The sequence below is a fragment of the Typha latifolia genome, chromosome 4 (assembly GCF_019914945.1).
Source record: "Typha latifolia isolate L0001 chromosome 4, TyphaL0001v2, whole genome shotgun sequence".
Lineage (NCBI taxonomy): Eukaryota > Viridiplantae > Streptophyta > Magnoliopsida > Poales > Typhaceae > Typha > Typha latifolia.
This window is the reverse complement of record NC_133089.1, coordinates 13,782,130-13,809,341: the sequence shown is the minus strand read 5'-3', so window position 1 is coordinate 13,809,341 and position 27,212 is coordinate 13,782,130. Positions and strand designations below refer to the sequence as shown.

The 27,212-nt window shown below is 36.2% G+C and overlaps 4 protein-coding genes across 6 annotated transcripts; 3 read left to right on the top strand and 1 right to left on the bottom strand.

The window, feature by feature from the left end:
* Window positions 1-60: 60 nt before the first annotated feature.
* On the bottom strand, window positions 61-8,123 carry LOC140786339 (glycine-rich domain-containing protein 1). The gene is made up of 9 exons (XM_073134676.1): window positions 8,027-8,123; window positions 7,628-7,809; window positions 5,534-5,651; window positions 5,196-5,441; window positions 4,432-4,887; window positions 3,123-3,655; window positions 1,910-2,111; window positions 1,015-1,167; window positions 61-927 (listed from the first exon to the last, which is right to left on the bottom strand). Exons 2-9 carry the CDS (start codon window positions 7,783-7,785, stop codon window positions 208-210), a joined length of 2,586 nt encoding a protein of 861 aa, XP_072990777.1. The 5' UTR covers window positions 7,786-7,809; window positions 8,027-8,123; the 3' UTR covers window positions 61-207.
* A 1,785-nt stretch (window positions 8,124-9,908) lies between these two features.
* LOC140786174 (alpha-L-fucosidase 2) lies at window positions 9,909-17,821 on the top strand. Its single transcript, XM_073134415.1, has 10 exons — window positions 9,909-10,251; window positions 10,614-10,759; window positions 10,902-11,797; window positions 12,344-12,476; window positions 13,999-14,157; window positions 14,815-15,039; window positions 15,294-15,395; window positions 15,482-15,617; window positions 16,959-17,154; window positions 17,290-17,821. Exons 1-10 carry the CDS (start codon window positions 10,032-10,034, stop codon window positions 17,591-17,593), a joined length of 2,517 nt encoding a protein of 838 aa, XP_072990516.1. The 5' UTR covers window positions 9,909-10,031; the 3' UTR covers window positions 17,594-17,821.
* A 463-nt stretch (window positions 17,822-18,284) lies between these two features.
* Window positions 18,285-23,179, top strand: LOC140785498 (vesicle transport protein GOT1-like). Of its 3 annotated transcripts, none has more exons than XM_073133344.1 (7): window positions 18,285-18,399; window positions 21,059-21,134; window positions 21,886-21,977; window positions 22,082-22,162; window positions 22,261-22,358; window positions 22,583-22,664; window positions 22,813-23,179. In XM_073133344.1, exons 2-7 carry the CDS (start codon window positions 21,104-21,106, stop codon window positions 22,849-22,851), a joined length of 423 nt encoding a protein of 140 aa, XP_072989445.1. In that variant the 5' UTR covers window positions 18,285-18,399; window positions 21,059-21,103; the 3' UTR covers window positions 22,852-23,179. The 3 variants fall into 3 exon arrangements, with proteins under 3 accessions (XP_072989445.1, XP_072989444.1, XP_072989443.1); XM_073133343.1 differs by lacking the exon at window positions 18,285-18,399 and adding an exon at window positions 18,424-18,550; XM_073133342.1 differs by lacking the exon at window positions 18,285-18,399 and adding an exon at window positions 18,625-18,749.
* A 2,378-nt stretch (window positions 23,180-25,557) lies between these two features.
* On the top strand, window positions 25,558-26,975 carry LOC140786810 (uncharacterized). The gene has a single exon (XM_073135482.1). It carries the CDS (start codon window positions 25,745-25,747, stop codon window positions 26,678-26,680), a length of 936 nt encoding a protein of 311 aa, XP_072991583.1. The 5' UTR covers window positions 25,558-25,744; the 3' UTR covers window positions 26,681-26,975.
* The last annotated feature ends 237 nt before the right edge of the window (window positions 26,976-27,212 follow it).

Below are 27,212 nucleotides of genomic sequence, written 5' to 3'. Positions count from 1 at the left end.
AGAAAATAATAAGCCGCCAACTCTATTTTTCAAAGTCAATACGAAAAGTGGGCACACATATTAAAAGCATCATCTTATGTAATTCATTGCACGACATCATTCTGAAATTTACATCCATATGTTTGTAAATACAGCTCATGACACAAGTAAGAGCAAGAGCTCTTTTATTACTTCACAACAATACAAAGCTCAAAGTTCTTGATTCATTTAAGCACTGGCAGTCTCTGCATGGCTAACCAAATTTGCGCCATTTTGGCCAACCATCGTGCCATTGGCAAACCCACCACCACCACCACAACCGCCACCACACCCGCCAGATCCGTCGCTCTTTATTGAGCCTCCACAGCCACTACCACAACCACCTCCACAGCTGCCTCCACAGCCAGCGGATTCATTGTTCTTGACTGCAGCCCCACAGCCACCGCCGCATCCACCACCACAACCACCACCGCACCCACCAGATCCATTGCTCTTTATTGAGCCTCCACAGCCACCACCACAACCACCTCCACAGCCGCTCCCACAGCCAGTGGATCCATTGCTCTTCATTGCAGCCCCACAGCCACCACCGCATCCACCACCACATCCACCGCCACAGCCACCAGAGTTGGTATTGTTCAAGACATTCCCGCAGGCACCTTCACTTTTTGCGACAGTCCCACACTTGCCACCGCAGCCTGAGCGACAACTGCTGCTTTTTACTGGGATTGCAGTATTGCCAGCTCCAACTGTAACAATGTCCATCATGACGGAGGAATTTGAGGCTTTACCTTCTGAAACCGGTTCGCCATTTTTCGTATTTTGGGTGATGATTTCTTCGACATTGTCTTTCTTGGCAACAAAAGCATTAACTCCTTTTTTCTCAGAAATATCCATGAATATAAACGCTAGCACTATCCAGGGTAATACAAACCACTCTTCATTGACCTAAGTGCAAGGAAGATAAACAAAATTTTGTTTCAGCAGCTGCTACAAAGAAGTCAAATATTTTAAAGGGAAAAGCTTCATTGATACCTTGATGTCTTTGGATTTCAGGTCCAGCAGGGCCACTGCCTTTCCATATGGATATTGAGCGGAGAACTCTACAGCAGTTATGTCGGCACCCTCATTATGATTCTTGCAGCAATTTTGTTCATACTCCAGTCTTTTGCCCCAGAAAAGTTTTACCTACTCCAGTCAAGAGAGTGTCATTCTCGGAAGTTTTGATTCATAAACACTTTTTTTGGCTTATAAAAGATAGAACAGAGTGAGAGACAGGGTCAAAAGAATTTATTCAAATTACTAAGAGGTAGCATACTTCCACCAAGAATTCTCAAAAAGAACTATAGCCAGCTTAACATCGTCATCAACAACACCAAGTCAACAACCAAGCTTTTACTTCCAACTATTTTAGAGCCAACATTAAGAAAATAAAAAATGACAGAGTAAAGTGGTTGGGACAGGGTGGCAAATAGCAAAGGCTGGCACACCCAATGGCGAAATGCATTATCATATACTGTGCACTTTTTGTTAAATTATGGTATTAACTTGTCCAAACATCTGCTTGGAGAAGCAGATCTTGTCTGGTGATTATTTTACATTGTTGTAATAATATTCTCAAGTGCTTTGTTAAGTAAAGGCAAAGTGTTGTCAAAGATATTATAGTTGTCATTCCGAATAGATCAATAACATCTAAAGTGTTCTGTGAATTTGGTTACACACAAGAATATCAACAAATTTGTCAGCTAATAAATTGGCACGATAGAATTGGAAAGCCTTTAGAAAAAAAATTACCCATATCAGCTACAATTCAGAAAAATAAGAGGACCCTCAAGAGCCACAGACAATAAGACTTTTATCAAAAGAAGCAATTGCAAACTATTCATTGATTAGATTAAAATTTCACAAGATATAGCAGAACTATGTATACCTGGCGGTCACCTTTTAGCTCAAACAACGGACTATCTTGGCTTGGTTTTATCTCAGTACTAATGGAGAAACTAGAATCATTCAGTGACCACTTATTGTCTGCGTACTCTGCTAGCAGACGTGGTTTTCGTGATAATCTTGTTATGCCAACCACCTTCCTCTTTATAATGCAGTTAGTTTTTTCCACATTCTTTCCAATATTTCTGCATGTAATACAATTAAAAAACATAGGGATTAAGGATGTAACGATATTTAAAGATGATAAGAATTACTATTCGTTATGGTATTTGCATATAAGTGAATGATAATATCAGGTCTGACTCTGTCTCATGTTGCTGGAGGTCTCCGTGAAGCTCAGCATAAAATTATTATTCTAAGAAAATGTGCACGTGTGTGTGCATGGCAAGAGAGAATATAAACAAGTTTTATTCCATTGTCATTTAACTTATAGCGTGGCAATGTCAATTGCAAAGTGTTCTGTGAGTGGGTATATTTCGTAAAGGAAATTTAAGGAGCTAGTTGCGGTTAATGCAAGAAATATGAAAAATACTTCTGCACCATAAAGAAAGATAGTGAAAGCCGAAAGGCTGTTTCTCTGAAGAGCCAGAAAAGGTATCACGACTCCATCATCACAAATGTCTATCCCTCATTGTTTTTAGACCAAATCTGATATGTCTATGTTTCTAGGTTCAATTTTTCAGGTAGAAAGAAATAAAATTATAAGTTCGGCTCTGCATATTTCTGGCACATAAGACCTCACTAACGAAGATATAGTACCCGCAAATTTCAAACACAACCACCAGAGTAAAAAATGAGGCAAAAATATTATCATTTCCCAGTAGCAAGGATGCTATTATATCCATACCAGCTTCCCATGAGGAGCAAGTCTGTGATGTATTGAACTTCCTTTATGTTAATAAAAAAAGGAAAATATCTGCATGCTAACTGATAAATAAAATTCTTCAAGAATATCATAGTCATCCCAAGCCGCTTGAATACTACCAACAATCAATAATTCTATTTGATAGTTGGTATGACCTGGTGTTGTTCTCTATATTGCAAAGGAACTTTTTGATTAAACTGGTGGTAAAGAAATCAAATGTAATTACTAATTGTCAATTCCAAGCATTGTCACTGTTCCTGATGCGTGATAATTAACTAGAAGATCTCTAGAATGTTCTCAAAGTTATCACATGTTATACATAATTGCATACCTCATCTGAAGACTGATGACTTTAGCACCATTATCATCCACAAAATGAGTCCAATGATTGATCTGTTGAGACTTTCCAGCAAGTGGAGAGAAAAATGATTTCAGAGAGAGGGGCTTTGATCTGACCATGTTAAGTACAAGAGGAGCTTGGATTGGAACAGTAGAAGAGGCAGCAATTCGAAGACAAATTGGAGCTGCTGCATTTTTACCACGTGGTTTTAGTACAAACCACTTCTCAAGGGACAGCTCTGAAACTGGATTTGTCAATTCTTGAAGGAAAATCGATGTTGTTCCAATAGTCTTTGGCCTTGATGTGGGTTCATTGGAGGTCGGATTGGCCATTAGTGTCAAAATTAGCTCTCCAGTTGGTTCACATTCAAAACTAGCTACCTGTTTCTTCCCAGTTTGAGATAAGATACTCAATGTACTGCCACCGCTGAAAAACATATCTGGCTCTTTCTTGTTAAAAGTTACAAATAAGTTGTCCTTTTGACCAGTCGACAAGTATTTCACATCCACAATCTCCACAAAAACCTGTAGAAGAAGAAAAATTTTGTAGGTAAATAAACATAAAGATGTCGGTCTTATAGTTTGACTGTAAATTCATAGCTTATGCTTAAAGATTGAAGATGGTCAAAATAACTGAGTACTTGATGTGCTAAATTTGTTTAGTTAATATTCTTGGAGTGTCTTAAACTGTACAGACCAATAGGTATGAAGAATTTAGTAAGAGAATAAAGAACTTGAATCTACAAGACATAAAGGATGCAAAAGTTTCTAATAGCAAAATAAATACTATTTTTCTTGGATGAATAGATTTTCTACCTTCCAGTCATTTACTACATGTCTATATTTTCTTCCAGTAATGTAATAAAGCATTAGAAAGTTTCTAGACTTGCAACATAGTTTAATTAATACATGATTATAGCTACTTATTTTGCCAATGTTGAATCTGTATTGGCATTTCAGATAGCAAACATACAATGAGTTGTGATTATTTATAGTTCCTTTACATCTCATATGTTTAAGGGGGCATGAATTAGGAAGGTTAACATACCATACCCGAGACTTAACTAATGTAAGGCAAATGCAAAAAATCCAATGAGATTACTTAGAAGGCCACCATCTAGAGGTAGATGAATATTCTAATACAGACAAAGGAATTAATTGAAAATTATTTTTTCTATCTATTTTACCTACACATTATCCAGTTGTACAGTGCATCTGATGAAAACTGTTGAAATAAATTCTTGGAAGGAAAATTGTAGAGATACCAAAGCAGAAAATCAACTTTTACATTTTTACTATACCTCTACAACCATAGTGTGAAAAAGAGGAAGATATTTCTGCAATTTTTTAGAGGTAATTTCATTTTTCACATCATCATCAGAGAAGTATGGAATGGTCGTTAAAGGAGAAGGCAAACTGCCACGGTACATCACCCCTGCCTTCCAGTATCTCAAACCAAAAGTATCCTCAAATTGTTTCGTAGTTTCAGAAAATCCAAAATCAAGTTTCTTCCCTTTAGATCTATCGGAGTCTGTGTCATCATGCTCCAAAACCTTTCCAAGAAGCTCCACCAAGTCATTGCAGTAAGAAATAGGATGCAGCTGGTGAGAATGCCATATTATATCAATGTCATAAGTTGGCACGCAGAAGCGTTTCATTGACCTTTCCTGGTTTCTCCTGATTAGATGCAAAAATCCCTTATATCTGGCTACTGCTGCTTTAAGAAATCTATGGTCACCCATGTTTGCCGTAGAGACCTGACAAGAAATAAGAGATTATATCATGTCGTATCTGTAAGAATGGTGATTCTAGAGTACCATGGTATAGAAAAGGGTCCATGGAACAAGGAAACATATGACTTGAATGCTACAAAAGTAAAGTATGCCTTACTGTGTATTCTGTATCCCATGTTTGTTGCACAATAAGAAATCTTATTATTTGACTGAAGGATATACAGATGTTACAAGTTCATTGGAAATATAAAACATATTAAACTTAGGCCACTGATTAATTGTGAGATATCCATCAGAATAATGAAGATTAAGAAGGTAATTGCTTTGACTACCTGGTAGTAAAAAGAGGACTGCCTTTTAACAGCAGATGCCAAATCATATGTGATATTTCCTGCATCTCCATGATATACTTGGTCCAACGAAAGACAGCTATACTCAAGTTCAAAAGGTTCATGTGGAAATAAATTAGCCCATATTTCCTTTGTTTGATTTTTAGATTTTGCTCGCACTGAAGATTCAACATTCTTACTGTCTAGGACCTTGCCATAGACTTTCTCACAGTCCTTTTTGTATTGAACCTGTACATGAAGACAAACAACAAAAGATTTCCCATCTCAGACCCTTAAATGGAAAATAAGTCTAAGACACAATCATTGGTAAAGATATCTACCGGATTAAGTCTGTGGCAGTGCCATATCCATTCACAATCAAGAGGGACAACCAAAGATCCTTCTAAAAGTCCAGATTCAGTATGTTTGGCAAGAAGTGGGAGCCAGCAAGCCTTATACCTAGAAAACACAGCACACAGAAACATAATGAAAGTAAAGGGCTAGGAGTATCTCCATAAAACTAAAATAGAACTAACGATGCATCTGCTAGTTTAAAAGTAAAAAATAGAAGAGCTTTAACTTCCAATTCATAATCTTGGTCCCTACTAGATTGAATGATGACAATGCCATTAATCCTGAATACAAGTTACATGAGTCAACAAAGCATTTGTTAAATACAATAGACCGCAAGCAACTCTGAAAAAATTCAGAAAGGATAATAATCATCTAGGGAGCTCTGGTATCAATTCTTACAATAAAGATTTATAAATTGTCTATGTCAAGAGTAAGAACTGGAACTTCCCATTCATCGGATCATTTGATATATTCCACAATACTCTTACAAATCAACATCCTTCACCTTGCAAATCAATTATGTGATTCATATGCCGTAAAGTCTAATTTGAAACTAATCATACAAAGGGCTAAGCAATCATCCATGATTGCAGACGTACAATCTATTACCCATCACTAGAAACACATCTGATTCAGTCCAATATGGTGCAATTCCAATGACATTCGTATGCAGGTCTATACCATCTGAAAGGTCCTAGCCGCTTAGGCCACAGAACAACAACTAACTCAGTTAAATTTCTTTCACTTCCCGAAAGGAACAAAAGAGTAATAAGAGGCCACCATTTTCTCTCGAGGCATCATTTAGATGCACCAAGGGGTGTTTGGTTTCATTTGTTTCAAAATGCAACATCTATAGTATCAAATGAGAAATCAGTATAAACAAAAAATTTATATCTTTCCTCTTTTTTTCCAATTAAAGATCAAGAGAATGTGTTATTATATCCACTTAATTGAAGTGAGTGTAAATATAATAGATAAGAGCCCAACTTATCCTTTTTGTTTGACATACAACAGTGGTTTGGCATATAAATAATCTCTTATTATCCAAAATGTAATAATTAAAAGAGGTACAAAAAATAATAAGGGGATGTTTGACGTCATGTATTTAGAAAGACTGCATATATATATATATATATATATATCCTAAAATGGATTATACCATGGATGGTCGTGTAGGTCGAGACTTGTGCCGACTAGCACAACTGCATGTCATCTGGCAAGGCCGCATGCTAGTCATCGTATCATGTAGAGCCATTTGAAAAAAAATCAATTTTCATTACTCATTATCAAATCAATTGATCATTTAAAATATTTAGATAAAATTTATGATAATGATGGTGACGGTAACGGTGATGGTGATAATGATGGGACTCAATCTGGTGGCGGTGAGGATGGAGATGAGTCGTGCGTCCCTGTTACACAACTTTCTCAGAGAGATATTATTTTTACAGAGAATTTGAGTCTGTAGGTAACAAGATATCAGGAGACGTGTACCCACAAGATGATATAAGTTCATCATCATTACCATTATATCAATCACACGCACCAAAGCCAGAACGCTCTTATTATACTTCATATCCATAATCTGCATATACTTATGGTGTGTCTATGCCTGTATCAGTGTTGATCATTCTCATACACGTTTAATATTTATATCGTATCATGAAAAAATTATAAAATTCATATTTGTATGAAGACTATGTGAGACGTTACAATGAACAATACTAATAGTAAATGAGTTTTAAAAAATATTGATAGTATTTAATGCAACATTCTCGTGTTATTCTTGTGCTAGCAAATAAAGTATTTAATCTTTCTTGACATTTTACATTCAACTAAATATTAATTTTAATCATTAAACTATTATTAATTAATATTATATGTTCAATTTTATCATGGAGTATTCAATTATATTATAGAGTGTTCAAGCATTAATATTAATTTGAATACATGTATTCAATCATATTATGTGTTGAATAATTATATTTAATTATTGCTTATCTTTAATAAAATAGGTCATTTATAAAAATAATCTAAATTAAAAACACCAAATGATCCATCAGGTTACCAAACCCATATACCTGTGGATCGCCCGCTCCAACAAGGGCCCATCATAGAGCCACCGCCGGCGATCGACGGAGGCAAGAAACTCCAGCTGCTTCTCGGCTGCGGCGACCAGGTCTTCGCTGATGACGATCTTTTGGGCCTCGATCCATTCCAACTCTTGTTCCTCATCCATCTTTCCCTTCTTTATTCAGGATAACTGCAATCGAGACAAAAGCGACGTCAGATTAAAAATATATTGACTTCTAACGAAAAATCGATCATCTGGATTCTTTGTGTGGTATGCTATTATGGTCAAAAGACTCGATTTTGGGGGGTTTTCAGGTTGTTTGGAGACAAATTAACAATAAAAACATATTATTAATCCATCTGCAAGCATGGAGTGGCCTACGAAGTGATGAGATAAAGAAATGCACCTTTGGAGATTGTAAAGGGAGAGAGACGGTAGTTGGTATTCTTCGATAATCCAAATTTATAGTGCAACTATAGGACGGGAGAGAAATAAAGTCAAGCCCACAAAAGTAATAGTAAAACAATTTCCATAAGAAAATATTTGATTTAAATTCAAGCCTATAATTATCCTACTTATAAAATCAACCCTAAAATTTATAAGTATAGTCATGAGTTCGACTCTAATCACGACGGTTTAAAATATATTTTAATTACGTTTAGTTTGAAATAATTATTATAAAAAAAAATACCTGTCAATGACTTTGGGATTATGAACGATAAAAAATACATATAAAGTATCCTACTTGATCCTTAATTATGTTACTTAAATTTCCCCAAAGTTAAAATTAAGATCAAGCAGACGGAAATTTCCTTAATTAATTTATGCGCGTTGATGTAGTGAATGTTTACTGGTCGGTCGTCTGCAGAATATATCAGAAATATTGCATATTTTTGTTAAGAATTATTATAAGAGGAGTTGGATAATTTTCTACGGTTAAAGTTAAGGCTCGTCTTCTTCTCATATAATAAGCTCGTCTGCTTGTCTTCTTTCCATTCTCATGAGAGTACACTTTGGTAGTACAGTGTAGAACAGAAGAACGTACAAGAAGGCAGGAAAGAGTTATTGTTGCAGTACAATAAGTGGGAGGATATGTACTGAAGAGTTTCGTGTTTTAGATTTTGATAAAAATTCTCAAAATTTTACTTTATAATATGCTCAACTATTTAACGTTTTACAATAAGAAAATGCTCAACTAATTTTCTTTTCCTAACCACCCTCTACCTTTCATCCCATTCGTCTCTTTATACGAAAAGCATTTTAGTTATCTTTCATAAAAATATACTTATATATTAATATATAGTTTCTAAATAGCTAATGTGGACTAAAAAGATTATAGGAACATGTACGCATTATAATTTCGGACTAGGCTGGGCGGTCAAAGGCTTAGCCTATGTCGCTCACTATCATTTTGGGCTCGGATTAGGCCGGGCCTAACTCGATTAAAATGGGGTGGTTTCAGACAGAATTTTGGGTGGGTCAGGTCTAATGATCATGTCTAGTTTAAACGAGCTGGGCTCACCTCAACTTAGCTCGAAAATAGATAAAATTTAGATAGGCTCAGTGTTTTAAATTATTTTTTATTATATTTTACTTTTTAGCTATAATAATATAACATTTTGAGTGTATATAAAGATGATTTTTAATATTTCAAATATGCCCTTATTTTATTATATTATTTATCCAAATCTTTTAGATTCTATTAATAAAATTTAAAATAATTAATTAATATTAGATATTATAGTTTATGCTAGATATTACAGCTTGCACATAATAGCTTACATATGTTATTGTCAAATATTATCCGAATAATATAATTTTGTCAATTTGGTACGTTACAAGAACATTGGAATCATAAAAAACATAGATTATATTAATTTATGTTGCGTATTGTCCAAAGTAAGTATCTAAGTAAGCAGACAAAAGGCTCCGTAGATCACCTCGGGATGATCTCGAGGAAACAAGTACACTCGACCAAACACAAGACGTCTCCTACTCCCCCCGTTAACCAATCAAAACTACACGTACTAAAGCAGACTGGCTTTATTTTGTCATCAGTGGAGAAATTTGCTGTTCCCTGTTCAAGGCGCTCACGCTAATCACAACTCCTCCGAGCTAAGACAATCATGCTTACGCTGCCGCTGGACAAAGCGCCGAAACGCTTCATTGATACCTTCCTACTCCTCCTCACGCCACAGCTACTAGGACCACCCGTCTCCTGCCACGTGTCGACTGTGCCCCCCTTGCACTGTCTCATCTTGTACGACGTATCGATCGCATCGCTAGTTGCTGCCACCGGAGTGATTACGTCCGTCCTTCTCCTTCGCCCGTGACCCCTCTACTCTCCTCTTCTTTCTGGATCGAGACCATCTCGAATCCTCTCCTCGCCTCGGTCTCCTCTTATTGCGTCAATGGAAGGGGAGGAAGGATGGGTCTGGGTGCGCCGCCCCGCGGAGGCGGCGGCGGAGGCCGCCGCGGCGGTGTGGGCGGTGGCGGAGGAGCCGGAGAGACCGCTTAAGATCGTGTTCGACGAGCCCGCGAAGCACTGGACCGACGCGGCTCCAATCGGGAACGGCCGCCTCGGTGCGATGATTTGGGGCGGCGTCGCCTCCGAGAAGCTCCAGCTCAATCGTACTGTTCTTTTACTATGATTACTAGTTGCAACACTCGTGGGGTTTTTTCTATGTCAACTTGGGTAATATTTTAATGGGCTTTGATCAAGTTCAGATAATTTTTTAGTAGCATGATGAAACCGAGCTGGGCACTAGATCAAACAGCAGGCATGTTCTGTTTTGGGAACCTAGACTTAGGATTTCTAGTTTTAGAGAGTTCTAAAGTGTAGATGCACTTCAAAAGAAATTACTTTTGCTTATACTTGATGAACTGTATTAAGCCAGATGAAATTCTTCTTCCTTTCTTTGACTGAGCCTTGGATATTATAACTTGGTCATGAACAAAATAAGATATCCTTTTCTTTGTTGTATATTTTGCAGATGATACTCTATGGACTGGTGTACCTGGTAATTATACAAACTCAAAAGCACCTGCTGTTCTTTCTAAAGTAAGAAAACTTGTTGACAAAGGACAGTATCCCGAAGCTACCTTGGCTGCTTTTGATTTGTCTGGTGCTTCGCCAGATGTATGTATCATACTTTGCTTTGATGTACATAACTTTGTCTTACCAACTTCTTGCTGATTCTGATGTTTACCTCTAGCTTACAATACATGAAATTGTGCGTTAAGAAGTAAGTCTAAAGCCACTTGGTTATAATTTAATGAAGGTCTACCAACCTCTTGGAAATCTTAATCTGGATTTTGGTGATCTCGATGCGGCATATACTGACTATGTAAGAGAACTTGATCTAACTACTGCAACGGCGAATGTGACATATGCGCGTGGCGATGTGGTATACACAAGGGAGCACTTCTCTTCAAATCCACACCAAGTTCTTGTGACCAAAATCTCTGCAAATAAGTCAGGCCGTCTGTCCCTTACAGTATCTCTGGACAGTCAATTACATCATCATTCTACTGCAAATGCTGAGAGCCAGATCATCATGGAAGGTAGCTGTCCGGGGAAAAGAAACCCACCAAAGGAAAATGCTGCTGATAAACCTGCTGGAATCAAGTTTTCTGCTATTCTTGACTTGCAGATAGGAGGTGACAGTGGTACAATGCAAGTCTTAGATGGTAAGAAATTAAGAGTTGATGGTGCAGACTGGGTTGTTTTGCTTCTCGCAGCTTCTTCCTCATTTGAAGGGCCATTCATTAAACCTTCAGATTCTAGAGTGGATCCCACATTGGCAGCCTTGAAAACATTAAATCCAATAAAGAATATGTCATTTTCTCAGTTATCTGCATATCATTTGGATGATTACCATAGTCTTTTCCAGCGTGTTAGTTTGGAGTTATCAAAAGACTCCAATTATGCACTTGATGAAAATGGGTTGGATATTTGGAAAAGGACCAATTCTCAGAAAAATTCTTCAATGCAAATAATGGATGCTGTCAAGTCTACTGCAGAAAGAGTCAACTCTTTCAAAGATGACGAGGATCCATCTTTGGTGGAACTTCTGTTCCATTATGGTCGGTATCTCCTCATTGCGTGTTCAAGGACTGGAACTCAGATTTCCAACTTACAAGGAATATGGAGCAAAGACATCGAGCCACCATGGGAGTATGCTTTTACCTCAATAATATTATGTTTAGCTTTAATTGCTTAAACTGTGTTCCATCACTGTTGGGAGTTTTTTTTTTTTTGTCATTGAGTAGAATTTAGATGTGCTGTCTTGCCTTTTCTTATTCATATTAACTTACTTTTGCTCATTTGGGATCTGGATAATTAGAATAGGTATAAGTGCCATGAAATTTGGCAGTTGAGTAGTGAATATTATTATCCTTCTTCAAATGAAAGATCATAAAGAACAAACCTAGTAACATCGAGCCAAGCTTGAGGCAATTTCAAGTGGCTTGATTATGTTGACAGTGCTAGCCATCATGCTGCTATAGTTTTTGTTCTCTTGATCACCTACCACCTCTCATTTCTTTGCCCTTTCTGGGTTATTCTACTAGTGTCCCTCCACACTGTAACTTTCAACAATAAGTAATGCTTCTACCTGGCTAACTTGTATTAGATGGTAGAAAGTCATGGAAGTTTCATATTTTGATGGTCTAGTTGAGTTGGCATGAAAAATTTAATGCTACTTTTCCTTTTCCTCTTCAGTGCAGCTCCTCACATGAATATTAATCTACAAATGAATTACTGGCCATCACTTCCTTGCAACCTTGCTGAATGCCAACAACCGTTGTTTGACTTCATTTCATCTCTTGCAGTCAATGGGAGTAAAACAGCAAAAGTAAGGTTCTTATTTACTGTTAATTTAAAACTATATGTAGTCAATAATATATCGTGCAAAGAAAGAAAAGAAAAAGAAGATAAAAGAGAAGACGTGGATCCTTGACAATCTCTTCCACATTTCGGAACTGCATCCGTAAGAGTTCTTTTTTGAGAATGATTTCTCATTGAGTATGGTTGATTTGCATTTGCCTCAGACTTGCTGAATGCAAGAGATCTGTGCTATTCAGTTGCAAATGAAAATTAAATTTCTACTTATTCACATCCAAATAAAATTATCAGAATGCTATCATTTACTGGTAGAGGTTGCAAATCATTACAATATCTTTTTAACTGAACTGCAATCTGTATCACCCTGAAAAATAATCTCAAGTGTTTCCTTGTGTCACCTCCAATGAGGCTTGACAGGAAAACGGACTAAAACTGTGTTCTTATAATTTTTCTAACTCAGTCATCATTCAGTTAAGTATCCTTTTGATTTGTCTGAAAAAGTAAATGTTGTGTTGCAGAGTTGAAAACCTTATATCTAATATTTTGGGTGCTTATTTAAGATCCCCAAATTGACCATTTCTTTTGAGGTAGACTATTTAATAAGCATCTTTCTTGTTTGATTTGTGTAGTTTTTTTCTTCTTTTTTTGACTTCTACCATTCTCAAGTGCATGGAGAATGGTGGGGGCATTACATGCCATTTTAGAAGGAAAAATGTTACTTCCTGGACAGCAATTGAGAAACTGCTCATCAAAGTAGAATTTTGATTTGAAGATCGAATCTATGGACTATGGAAGGATAGAAAGACCTGAATATGTGAGAAATTTAGATAACGTGATGCTTTATGGAATTTAGTTAATGACAAAATCAACCTTTCTTACATATTTTAGTTATCTAATAAAAGTTTGACCAACTGTAGTTTCTGCAGGAACATTGTGCTGTAGTAGAGTTCCTTTCATGAAAAATTATGGTCTAAACGACAATGAATAGAACCACCAGTACGGAAATTCTGAATAACATAAATTTTTTTGGAGAAACAATTATTTATTTGGTTTCGATCAATAAGAGGTTCCATGGACCTTAGCCAACAACTCAATACAGTGGATGATAATTCAATCAATTTCTGTACCATTTGAGCACAAATAGGACCTTTTGGAGCAATTAAAGATACAAAACTATGGCCGCTAAGTTTGATATATGCTGTAGTATGCCTTTCTGATAAAGTCATGATTGAACTTATATTTTGTAATACAGAAACCAACAACTGTTGGATGACTGAACAAATATTGGCATGCTCAAATTTAATTACTGTGGGGGCAATTTTATTTTTTGTTGCGAAAGTTGAGTGGGGTTATTAGAGCATTGTCTCCAGGCTCCCTAATACTTATTTCATGGTTCAAATAAATGTGAGACAGAGACCTGCATAGTTTGAGCTATATTCAAGCCTAATTAGTTATGCTCTCATCGTATATTAAAAAAAAAAATTCCATAGATAACTCCTGCATTTATTGAGTGACTTATTAATATCTGATAGGTCAATTATGAAGCGCGCGGTTGGGTTGCTCATCAAGTTACAGACTTATGGGCAAAAACATCACCTGACGGTGGTAACCCTGAGTGGGCCCTATGGCCAATGGGTGGTGCTTGGCTCTGTACACATCTTTGGGAGCATTATACATATACTATGGACAAGGTAAGTAATTCTTGCAATTTTATCATTCTTCTTATGCAGTACCTCCTTTATCTGTCTTCTTTCATTAGTTTGTTGATGACCTACCATTTAAGTTTTTGGATTTGTTTTACAAGTAGGCCCAATGGATCCAGGGTTTGATCCTGTACCCATAAGTTTTCAACTTGCTCCTCATTCCTCATAAAATTTCTTCTGGCCCCGGCTAACTGGTAAATATATATATATATATATATATATATATATATATATATGTTGTACAGAATTATTTGTACCACATATAAGTACTAGCACGATCTTTTGTATGTGAAGTGTTACTAGAAAGTTCCCCTATATTTAACCCCTTGATGGTCTAACACCACTCAGATTCTATGCACATTTTCTGATGCCGTTTGAGGTCTCTCTAGCTCAGAGTATGTGTGAATTGTGTTTTATAGGTTTTTATAATGACATCCCTGCTCATCTATTTATCAAAAGAATGTTCTTTTGTTCAGTACTTGGAAAAATACCAAGGAAATGATAAATTGAGGTTGTTCCAAGGTTCTTGAAAGATGTGATATTGGAGTGTATAGATCTACTTTGGCATAATGTTGAAATGTTTACTTTTGTCTCATACTCTCATTACTAAAGGGTCTAAAGTTTACTCTTGTCTCATTACTTCAGAGTTTTTTAGAGAATACAGCATATCCGCTGTTCGAGGGGTGCGCTTTATTTCTGCTAGACTGGCTACTTGAAGGTCGTGCAGGTTATTTGGAAACCAATCCTTCTACCTCTCCCGAACATTCTTTTATTGCTCCAGATGGTAAGACTGCATGTGTGAGCTATTCAACAACTATGGACATCGCCATCATAAGGGAGGTTTTCTCTGCAGTTATTTCATCTTCCGAGGTAACTATATATATTTGGTTGGCTGGACATATACTTGCATGAATATCCTTATTTACATTATTAGAAGCTTGTATCTTTCTTGTTTATACATGTGAATCCACATAAAAAGATGTTTATAGCTTGTGAACTCAGCGAGGCATGCACACTCATACTTATGTAGTTACATAGTTTTTTTTTCTTTATTTGTTTAATAAGCTTCAGTTTTCCCCAAATGTTTGGAATTTAAGGGCTCTTTGTTATTTTTGTCATTATAGGTTCTAGGGAAAACCAATACTGATTTAATTGAGCAGATCAAGAAGGCACTATCAAGGCTTCCCCCAACAAAGGTTGCTAGAGATGGTTCAATTATGGAATGGGTAAGTGCTAGATTTTGTTTTATTGTGTGGATAGTAATTATGTTTGGCTGTTTTATGCCACCTTTAATTCCAAACTACATGCTCAGGCACAAGATTTTGAGGATCCAGAAGTCCACCATAGACATTTGTCTCACCTATTTGGTCTTTTCCCGGGTCATACAATATCAATCAAGAAAACACCTGAGCTCTGCAAAGCTGCTGCCAACAGCCTTTATAAAAGAGGTTTGTGCATCATATCTGAAGGATTAATTTATTCATAATCTTTTTAGTTAGAGAACCTTGGCATGGTTAGGGTTGGTATTTGGCGAGCAGATGTTTATGAACTTCCATTAATCATCTCATGGACACTTCTGATCTACTGACCTTATATATAATGGGAGAAAGATTTGACAACAGGACTTGTAAACTTGCTGTACAATTACTATGTTGCTAGAACTAATAAAATAATAACCCGACAAATTAATGTCCATTTTGCGCCGCTTAGTTGCCCCAACAGTTTGGCATTCAAATGAAGCTCAGTGATCTGATACCAAACTATCTTGAGCATAAAGATCGAATATGTGTAACTCACAACTTGGATTGGCTAACTAGATTGAGAGAAGGTTGACAACACAAAGATAGTGTAGTTGAAGTTCAAGAAATAAATATTGAAAGAAATGGTGCAAGCTTTAATCTAATTTGCAAATAACAATGATTTTTTTTTTGTATTTTAAATTAATTTTTACGTAATTAAAAAATAGTTTGATACGGAGATCTAATAATGATGGCTGATACATCCGATATATATTGTTTTTTTGGATAGCCGATTCTGGTCCCAATACTTTGAAACTTGAATTAAAGTACTTACAACTATTGTAACATGCCTATCTTGAACTGTTGCATATATTAACTTATCATGTTGGTGAAGAAGACTTGAAACAATAATAGTGATGATGAAATGGTGAAGCCTTGTCTCATTTAGTTGGAGCCTGCTATTTTTCAGTTCGTAATAGACGGTGTTATATGTAAACAAAATTCTTTTCATATCTCTTTTCCACTATTATATCCAAGTCTTCTTTTTATTTCTTTGCTGCTGATTATATATTTTGCCCTTGTCAACTTTTTTTTTATTCAACACTTCAGATACTTTTATCGTTGAATTCTTGTAATGTCACTCCACAATCATGGAACGATAAGAATTACAAACCACAAAATATCACGAACATATCCCTAAACCCTACATTTGATATAAGCAAAATAATCCTACCACATATATTTCACATGAAAATAGGCCAACTTCATGTATAAAAGGGTGTCTTGATGCACAAGGCTCCTGTAATGTAGGGTTCTAAAAGGTGAGATGTACACAGCCTTACCTTAGTTATTAGAGTACTCATTACTTGAACTTGCACTAGCACAGTGAACATTTTGTGAAGTGGCACCAAGTAATTCCCTATAACTGCAAAATAAAATACTAAAAAGTAAAAAATGATTCATCATCACTGTGTTTTCTTTTTTTAATCTAAGGTTGAAAACGAACTTGTTGGTAACATTACTTGGATTGATGTTTTATTATTTGGTTAGGTGACATTGGTCCAGGATGGTCAACTACATGGAAGATGGCTTTGTGGGCTCGTCTTCACAATAGTGAGCATGCTTACAAAATGGTTAGGCAATTGATCAACTTAGTAGATCCTGATCATGAAAGTGACTTTGAAGGAGGATTGTACAGCAATCTGTTCACTGCACATCCACCGTTCCAAATAGATGCCAATTTCGGGTAAATTTTGTTCAAGTCTAGCTATAGTAGTAATATGCATTTCTGTAACCGAAATATTGATGAAGGTCTCTTTCTTAGAATCAAACAGACAGCAATTTCTTTTTACCATGCCTGATGTTTTCCATTTTTCTTCAGCTTCACAGCTGCAATTTCTGAAATGCTAGTTCAGAGTACTGAGCAAGATCTCTACCTACTTCCTGCTCTTCCGCGCGATAAGTGGCCTACAGGTTGTGTTAAAGGATTGAAGGTCAGAGGTGGAGCAACAGCTAGCATCTGCTGGAAGAAAGGGGAGCTTCATGAAGCTCTTCTGTGGACTGGCAATCAAACTTCCCTCAGAAGATTGCATTACAGAGGAAATACCACCACTCTTACAATTTCTCGCGGCAACATCTATAGGTTCAATAAGCATTTGAAATGCATACAGAAGATGTCGTTTTGACAAAATCTCTATTACCGTTGCAGCGACCGATGCTGTTACCTCTGTTTTCTTCTTTCTTTCTTCTTTTGCTGTAAAAATAGAAGATAGTTCTTGTTGTGGCTTGAACTTCTATTGTTTTTTCTTCTTTCCATTCATGCAGAAAACTTCTGTTTCTAGTGGTGGAACCTTTCAATAAAGATGAAAAGAGCATAATTTTCTCTGCTGAAAAAAATAAAAGAAAAAGAAAAATCTTCTAGTTGCGGAGAGATTTGATTTTTATCTCGAAATCTTTCTGGGAAAGAGTTGTGGAGAGCTTTTATTATTCTCTTCAGCATTTAAGAACCAATAGTAAAATAGGGCTATAATCTTGTGACTTTTCAAGATTTTTTTCTTAATAAATCTCCTAATCTCTTTAAAAACTAGCGGTTTTACATAAAATTTCTTCAGTACGCTTAATTTTTAATAGAATATTCGCATAATATTCTTAACAAATGATTGTTGAAGTTTATTAAACAATGCAAATGACTAAAATATCCAATAATGATAATAAAAATATTTGAAAATTTTCTCAGTGGCAAATATGTAAAAAATTAATTTTTTTTTTTAGTTTTTAAGTGTGTAATTATATTTTTCTAAAATTTTAAACTATTTTTAAATAATATTTATAATTTTATGTAGTTAAAAAATAGTAACTCGGTTCCACCCCTAAATTGAAGTATTTGTAATCGCTACACCCCTCTCGAGTCCCAATTCCCCTCCTTTTGGCCCCCGCACCCCGACTCCGTTTCTCCCAAATCTAAGCGATTCAAGAAACCGCCCCCCCCCCGGTTCGCCCCTCTCTCTCTCTAATTTCTTGATTGGATTGATGTTGGATTACTTGGGAATATGTTTCCTTGCTTCCTCTCGTTGGAAGTTACTTGATGGGTGCGATTAATTTGATTTTATTTTTGGGCTAAGGATCCACGATTCCATTGATTGGTATTTCTTCCTGCTGTGTTGTTCCGATTCCTGCTCTCCATTTCAGAATTGAGCTCTTCTTCATCTTTTTCTGTGGTTCTTCTTGAGCAATTGGATCTTGCAGCTGGATAGGTTGACATCTAGTGATTCCTGTAGAATTTATGGACGGATCTTTGTGCTTTCGATAGGAACTGGATTCTTTGCACTTGTAGCCATTCAGGTTATCTGTTTCTCGTATTTCCTGTTTGTGGTTTGGAAAAGTAGACATACAAGTCGATCATTTGATGTATAACTTTTTTGTTTTACAACGTGCTAAGTGTGTATTATATCATGTATGTGCCGTTTTCTTACATTTAGAAGTGGCAGTGCAAAGAGCCACCTTATAAGGAAATGATTTAACTCGACCTGAAACTGGATCTATGATTGTAGAAAATAAGGCAAATTAATTGTTACAAGTGTTTTGTGCTATTGAATGTGGCAATGATCTATAAGATCCACACCTCCCACCTAGGTAAGATGAATGCTGAGACCAAATGGCACAAAGAGCCATAAACCCTTGTGATTGTGTTATGAGGTTAACTGAATGGCTGCGTTACTTTTAATTTTGCCAAACATGCCCTAACAGTGGAGTATTGAGATAGAAGGCTCTAATTCGACCACAAGCTTCATTGTTTTAGATTTAGGATGGAATTTTGTATGTTGTGCAGCTTCCATATGCTTTAGGTTTTTCCTGGCACATCTAGCTTACAACTGACATTTGTCCCTCTAAGAACCATTGTTCCTTTTCTAGAGATTCTGGTTGTTGAGTCATTAATAGCTGGATCTGTCTAGTCTTCTATTTATTGACTTGGATTAAGACCAAGAGGTCTGAATTCCTTAATTTGCCTACAGATTCGTTTGAATTTCTTTGGGAAACCATATGAGCTAGTTGTCTCCTCTAGCTATGTTTTTGTACGTTTATGTATGGGGTAGATTTACCACATTTATTGATGACTTTAGTTACCTTTTCTCATTGCTAAGAGCCTAGGACATAGGGTCCATAGGTATTGACATCTAGTTCACAAGATCTATATCTTTTGTTATTCAGTTGTTTCTCTTATTCTTGCTTTATTTGTTCATGCATCTGTCAAATTGTCATATTGTTATTGTGTGCCCAATTTTGTATGTCCTTTGCCATCACCCAATCTGGTTTTCTCTTTTTTGCCCTTGTGTTTTTTAGAGGTCTTTTGATTTTTTTGTCTTATTCCACTCAAACCATATTATATCTGGTCCACTTTTAACTTTCTCATGGATATCATAGAATACAATCAGTTTTAGCCTCCCTTGATTTTGGTTAGCTTTTCTGGACCTTGTGCAATGACAACTCTACACTCTCATTAGCAAAGAAAGGCATAAAATGTCCATATAGATTTTCTTTTTCCATAAACAGTAGGGAATTACCACCACTATTAGTGAGTACTGAGTGGTTACCAAAGCTGATGTATATGTAACCTTAGAATGTAGAGACTAGATATATCCATGCTTATGTTGAAACTTGAAAGATACGACTACCTATTACCTTGCTCTCCAGGCATATTAATCTTAGATGCAGCTATTGTGTCGGACCTTTACAAGGTCCATAAAATCTATAAAACTTGTGTTTCTGATATGTTGAAATTTGCAAATAATAGAAGGACCCAAAGTGAGATTAAAACCTGTATTTTTGCTACAGATCTACAGATCCCATATGATCATGGTTTCATGTTGTTTTCTTTATGTATGTTAACATCCTCTTCTGTTCCAACAATCTTATAAATTTTAGGCCTACAACACTGTAGTTGAGAATTATACTTATTTTAAAATAATTTTACAAAAGTTTCTTCTGGTTGATAGTTTTTATGTGAAAATGAAAAGTTTTCATGCTTGATATTAGCATGCCTTGATGCATATATTGATTGCACCATGTTCTCAGTTTCCTTTTGGTGTTTCCATTTTCCAAAATGTGGAGTTGATAATTTAATATATATGCGCAAAAGAAACTATAAAAATCATGTCTTTATTAAGGTTCTGAGTCTATTCTTGTGTACATTAACATGACTCCAATTCTAATTTCTAAGGAGGCTAACCCACTGAGATATTCTCATGACCTAAGAAATGATTTTATTAATCGGTGCAGGCAAATGCTAAAAATATTGTATATGTCTGAGCTAAACTATCATATTAAGGTAGTTGAATAGATGTAAACAGATAATAGTTGGTACTGGAAAATTGAATATTAGTTTCAATCTTATAGATTGAAATATAGACTGAATGGAAATTTTAGTCACATTTCAGAATATACATAGTGTTAAGATTTTAAAATTTATATGATTTGGTATTGTTCATTTTGTTCATTGAGAGTTCATGCTGAATGTGGCTTGATAAAGACTCATATGCCTTACTATGTTATTTACCATACTTCTGACTTCATTGTTTTATTGTTCTTTTGGTTGAATGATATTTTTTTAGATATATACTATCAGTAGTTTAGAGAAGCTTTCTTTCTTGCAGGTTCTTACTTCACAGACTCTTGAGTTGTGTCTTTAGCTGGGAACAATGGTTTCGTTTGAGATGAATGATCTGAAAAGTATGAATTACTCACCTTGCTTTTCACAGCTTAGTCTTTATCATAGTTTATACATAGTGTGCAGTGTGCACCATATATTTCTAAACATTCTAAACAATTGTTTTCATTTGTTCAAATTCCCTAATTTGAGATGAATGTATAGGTAAGTTATGAGGCTTTTAACAACTCCTACATTTTATTGTTAATGCAGAACATGTTTTACCAATTGTAATCTTGATTTGAAGTCTACAATTTCAATGTGATGTTATTCTTTGTCTTGGATAAGTCATGGTATTCATCTTCTAATCTCTATTATTTAAATGCTTTTAATTTTATGACAAATTGATCCTGCATAAGGTGCAAGATGATTAATGCTGCATTTGTGGTACATAGCATGCTCACTCTCATCTATATATTTTGATCATCTGACATTTTCACATATAATTGACTAATGTGAGATAGCTATATAGCCTAATGTTTTCTTCTTCTTTTTTCTTATTTAATTTGTATGTCAATATGGTCTATTTAGGTTCTCACATAGTTATTCCAAATGCAAATGTAAAGTTGAGTCCTCTGGGATGGATGATATGAGTTCTTCTTCTTGACATCTATCTGAATCTGCCTGTTTTGTATGATTGTTTGTTAGTTCATTATGATAGAAATGGAATAGGATCATTTGTTAATTCTCTATGATAGTAATGGAATAGCCTTTTCATTTTCTTCTTCTTGATTTCTTATTAATTATTAAACTGAGCAACTTCATCTGGATCAGAGATTGGAATAGGGTTGACGGGGTTTGGAATATTGTTCTCATTCCTGGGAATCATATTTTTCTTTGACAAGGGACTTCTAGCCATGGGAAATGTACGTATTATCTCCATATTACTATGCATTCAATTTCTGGTTTTAGTTTAATTTTCTGCAGAAGTTAATATATAATTCATGCTTTCCTTTTTGCATCATATCAGATTCTCTTTCTGTCAGGCGTGATGTTGACAATTGGCCTGAAATCCACCATGCAATTCTTCACGAAGCCTAAGAATTACAAGGTTCTTTCTCATTACCAAAAAAAAAAAAATCTGTGAGTTACTTTTCTCATTATAAAAGAAGAAAATAAATCAATCAATCAAATTTGCTGGTTTGACAGGGTACAATCTCATTTGGAACTGGCTTCTTTCTGGTTCTGATTGGATGGCCTGTCATAGGCATGATCTTGGAGTCATATGGTTTCATTGTGCTCTTCAGGTTAGTAAAGTTTCTTCCATCTGTTTTCTGCAATGATTGGATTAGTTAATTTTGAATTTGTTGACTAAGCTTGAAAGATTTGCTAGATTATATGTGGGTTAATGTTGTGTTAACTTGTGTAAATTTCTTATAAATGCCTTTAATCACTTGATAAATACTGTACATCATAGTATGCTTTGTCACTGTGTGTATTGTGTGGAGCTGTAACATAGTTTACTTTGCAGTGGTTTTTGGCCAACGCTCGCAGTTTTCTTGCAAAGGATTCCCGTACTTGGTTGGATTATCCAACAGCCATTTGTGGCATCGGTACAATGATATCATATCTAACTTCGTCTTTTATAATCTTTAAACCATCTCCATTAGCCTATTTGTTTGTATGCTTTCCTGCTCAAGTTTGATCTTCTCCAATTTTGGCTAGACTAATGTTAGTTTATTCTCTATTTCCTCCTTGCAGTTTTTTAGTCGGTACAGAGGCAAACGAGTACCAGTGTAGCTGCAGTCATCCTGTTGTAATTGCTGGCTCACAGTATACAGTTTTTTTTTTCTTGTAAGATAGCAGTCAAAATTCCAGCTCTTAGACCACAAAACTTGTCAAGCTGCACTCCTGCTTTCTTGTTCATGCAGACTTCCTAGTAGTACGCCAGTTCTACTGGCTACTGGATTATTCTTTGTAGATGATCTTTTGTTGGGTGCTAGTGACATAGTGTTCATGTTTCTGTGCCTCATTGGCTTTTTGTTGATGTGTTGCTTTAACCCCAGAAGTTGTAAAACATTTGACTCTTGTACTTCCAAGTTAATTACGAAGCAGAAATTAGACTCAATACTTTCCAATTGTTACTCGAGTATGTTTCCTGGTCTATACTTATATTATCTTTTGTTGTCCTTTGCCCCTGAGTAGTTGGCATGGAACGGAATCATGGTCAAATTGTCGTATATCTTCTACTGGTTGGTACTGGTTGAATGGATGTAGGCCAACAGGCGTTCTGGCATGTGATGGCAATTAGACTCTCCAATGCTGCTTGGCTTCCATCTGAATTTGAGCATTTTAGCTTCTATTTCTATCTATTATAGTACATATGTTAATTGATATCTACGGATGCAATGCAAGTGACAACCATACATCGATGCATTTGCATGTCTTGTCTTAGATTATTCTTTTTTTACTTTTGATTTTTTTTTTTTAATTTTTTTATTTTATGCCAAAGAGTAGACAATTTTCACTACTTCCAGAATGGGTGTGTTTGTGGATATTTTTTAGTTCACTTGTGAAATAAGTCTCTAGTATAATAATCAAATAACAGCTTATCTCAATATTGACTAAACTAGTATGGAAGTTATATTTCACAAGTGAAAATTTTAGTTTGAAATTGAGATCAACCGAAAATCAGAAATCTGGATTATGTCAGTCTTCTGGATCGTCTGATTAATAGTTTTCTCCAAGCTGCAGACATATGCTGCCTTAAAGAAATTTCTCGTATAATAATGCTGTCCCTAATTTCATCTCAAATTGTGGGCCCATATGAATAAATGTTGATTGAAATTTTCTTCAGGCAACGTCACATTCAAGTCTTGACAATATTTGTCATTGTGTTTATCATTGAAGCAGATGGAACTATTTTAGTTAATATATCAATTCCAAGTCTTTTTGGTCCCCTTCTTATTGAAAAATAGAGTGGCTAGTTTTATCAAATCCAACTATATAAAGTCCTTTTAAACTATTCTTACCACTATGACTAGGAATGTCTTGTGGATATGTCAAGTGACCTCCAAAATTCTACAGAAAAGATCCTTTGCTTTGTTAAAAGACTCTATAACTGTAATTATTGCTATCTCTAAATTTACTGATTAATTCTAAGCTTATTTTTACTCCTCGTTTATGCAAAATATTTATCATTCAATGTTGCTGCTATGCTGATCTACTAGGTTTCCATTCTCCATTTTGGTGACAATTTTGTTGGAGTGTCAGTTTATTTGCTTAGTTTGTACATTATGCTGGTAAATAAAGATGTGGATTTAGTTGAAGCATCATCTTCTTCAAAATTGTTTGCAGTCGTCTAACAGATGATATAAAATTGGTGTCTCATTGATGAAGATTACAACCTTCTCTCATGCTGACACCATCACTATCCAAAAAGCAAGGTAGGCCACTGAAAGTTTTTTTTTTTTTCAATTTTTTGCTTAGAATCTAAGCTTGGACAAAATATTCTAGTTGTGTAATTTGATGTAGGAAATCTTGCAGCACTGTCAACTATTCTGCAATTAAGAAGAGTAAATGAAGAAGAAGAAGACTTAGACTTAGTTCCCAAATAATAACACTCAATTTAAAGAGGAGAAGCCAAGCTTAAAAAAGAGGCCCTGGTGGACCAAGTTCTTAGGATACTTCTCTGTTCCATTTTAGAGTACTATATATTTGTCATTTCCGCCTACCCACCCAACCTTTAACTCATCATATCTATAGACATTTTTTTCAATAAAAAATAAAAGTCATTAAGATGTTACTAGATTTTATTGGTGTGCCATACCATCTTTCAAGTCCCTTAAAAAAGCTAAATTTATATCTCTTTATGTGGCACCAAATCTTGATGTGATTAATGTTTTACTATTACTACATTTCTAGGCTTTACTTAGAATGCTAAATAAAAGAACAGGACCACCATCTTCCTTTATCTCACACTAAAGCAGCATAAGATTGTAACGGTACATGTGAGGCAATGGTGGCAAGGGTTAAAAGGTTGGAAACTTTTAAGAAAGGGTTAGCCAATTGGCTTCTGAATTCTTGTTAAAATAATTGAATCACTCTGGGCTTGTAATAAGAACTACAATAGGGTGGAATTGCTGCTTCTCTACAGCCATCAAAGCAATCACAATTCTGCACATCTGCATAGCTATCTACCTAATCCACTTGACCAAATAATTAGCCCCTAAAACTTATCTTAAATCAATTCTACTCCACCAACTGCTCCTTTTTCTAATGGTCCTAATCCTATATTTAACATCAAAGTCACCTTCTCATAACACACCCACTTGATGCAATGTTGGCAAATCAAAGTTCAGATCAAGCATAATAGACCATGCCTGCATTAACAAAAGCAGCTCCAGCAAAAGCCACAGACGTTGGAGCTAATAATTCTTTGGTGGGGTCTTACTTTCTTGTTACATGCTTCAGATCAAAGGAAAGATCACTGTAAAAGATTGGTGGATTTAGAACAGCAACCCCTCAGCTTTTGTAGTTGTTGGATTCAGCAGTTAGCCTGCTACTACTACTACTACTACTACTAGGATATGAGAACTACTTCTCATTTCCTATTTGTCCAGTTTCAGATAAGCTAGCAAGGAACAAAATCGTTTGTAGTCCTTCAAGCAGCAAAGCAATAATAATAGTAACAATGGTGAAGGCCATCAACATTTTAAGGAGATCACTCCATTCTTTCTTCAAGAATTACCACCCTGCGGCCTCGACGGCGGCGTTCCTCGCCCTCCCCTTCTCCGCTGCGGCGTTGTTCTCGCAGTCGTTGGCCGTCTCTTCCTCCGCAGTCCACTCGAAGATCTCGTCGAGGCTCTGGTTGCTCTTCGACGCAGCGGGCTTCCCGGCGGCGTCCCAATTCTTCTTGCTGCTCAATTCCAAGCTCTCACAGACCATCTTATCCTCCATTTCTACTCTCCCCTTCGCGTTCACATTCCTACTATTAGCAAAAGCTTCCGTTTTTCAAATCGTACGTGATTTCCCGCCGTGCAAAAGGTCAACACCTTCGTTTGTTTCTGCTCTTCGTCTCTACTCCTCCCTCGTCAAGACCCAGATCTTCAACTCCTTCGCTATCCTCTCCGCGAATGCTGCCGTCTTCTCCCTCCTCTTCTTGGCATTCAACACCATGGAGGTTGTCCACTTATTATCGAAAAACTCCATCTTGGTCCTCTCTGTCGCAGGCGTCATCGTCTATTCCGTAGTTCTTGCCAATGCCATGGTGGCCTGCAACCTGGCCATCGTCGTATCGGGCATCGAGCGATGCGGTGGGTATCTGGCCTTCGTCAAAGCTCTTATGCTCATCAGAGGCAGGACCGCCACCGCCATTACGCTGTCTTTGCCCGCGAATCTTGGCATAGCTGCAGTTGAATCCTTGTTTCAGTTCAGAGTTATGAGATCATACAAACTGCATGGAGGATTCGGCATGATGGTCTCTTGGGAAGGCTTGTTGATCGCTTACATGTACTCGGTGGTCGTCGTGCTCGACACCATCATCACCTGCATGCTTTACAAGAGCTGCAAGGCCAGGGAAGGCAACTGGCAAGGAAATGATGAAGAGAAGGGTGCTCTCCAAGCTTGATATGATTCCACTGCAACTGTTTGTAGTTTTGATAAAGTGAGAAAGAGAGAGAGAGAGAGAGAGATGTGTACAGAATTAAAAGACAGGATTTTCAAGGTTTGCAACTTGAATAAGAGGAGGATGATCAAATTATGTTATAGGTGATCATGCATCTCTTTCTTTTTCTGTTCCTTTTGGTAGATCCGATGGCGATCGATCACGACTCACTGGTAGATGTTAAGATTCTAGTTTCTGGGTTTGTTTCTAAATATGTATATCATTCACATTGTTAATATTTTGGATCAATTATTTATTATCAGATTGAGCACTGAAAATTAACTGGAGAGAGGGAATAGTTACCAAGATGAATTCATGACGCAAAGGACAACCTTTACAAATTCATACACTATTATTATTATTATCATAATTTATACGGCTTTGATCTGGTGCCTAACTTAGAATTATATATATAGATGGAGTGAATATGCGAAGAAGGTTGGTAGGAATAGGAAGGGAGAGGAGGGAATTAATTTAACCTGCCACCTTAATTCTC

Bases quoted from the DNA above. Each gene is read 5' to 3' on its own strand.
- LOC140785498 (XM_073133344.1), top strand. From the start codon at position 21,104: ATGGTTTCGTTTGAGATGAATGATCTGAAAA. The intron at 21,135-21,885 runs GTATGAATTACT...CATCTGGATCAG, and splicing joins TGAGATGAATGATCTGAAAA to AGATTGGAATAGGGTTGACG. The intron at 22,665-22,812 runs GTACAATGATAT...TCCTCCTTGCAG, and splicing joins AACAGCCATTTGTGGCATCG to TTTTTTAGTCGGTACAGAGG.
- LOC140786174 (XM_073134415.1), top strand. From the start codon at position 10,032: ATGGAAGGGGAGGAAGGATGGGTCTGGGTGCGCCGCCCCGCGGAGGCG. The intron at 10,760-10,901 runs GTATGTATCATA...AATTTAATGAAG, and splicing joins TGTCTGGTGCTTCGCCAGAT to GTCTACCAACCTCTTGGAAA. The intron at 15,618-16,958 runs GTTTGTGCATCA...TTATTTGGTTAG, and splicing joins CAACAGCCTTTATAAAAGAG to GTGACATTGGTCCAGGATGG.
- LOC140786339 (XM_073134676.1), bottom strand. From the start codon at position 7,785: ATGGATGAGGAACAAGAGTTGGAATGGATCGAGGCCCAAAAGATCGTC. The intron at 2,112-3,122 runs GTATGCAATTAT...TATTACATGCAG, and splicing joins GTCATCAGTCTTCAGATGAG to AAATATTGGAAAGAATGTGG. The intron at 1,168-1,909 runs GTATACATAGTT...TGACTGGAGTAG, and splicing joins AGCTAAAAGGTGACCGCCAG to GTAAAACTTTTCTGGGGCAA.
- LOC140786810 (XM_073135482.1), top strand. From the start codon at position 25,745: ATGGTGAAGGCCATCAACATTTTAAGGAGATCACTCCATTCTTTCTTC.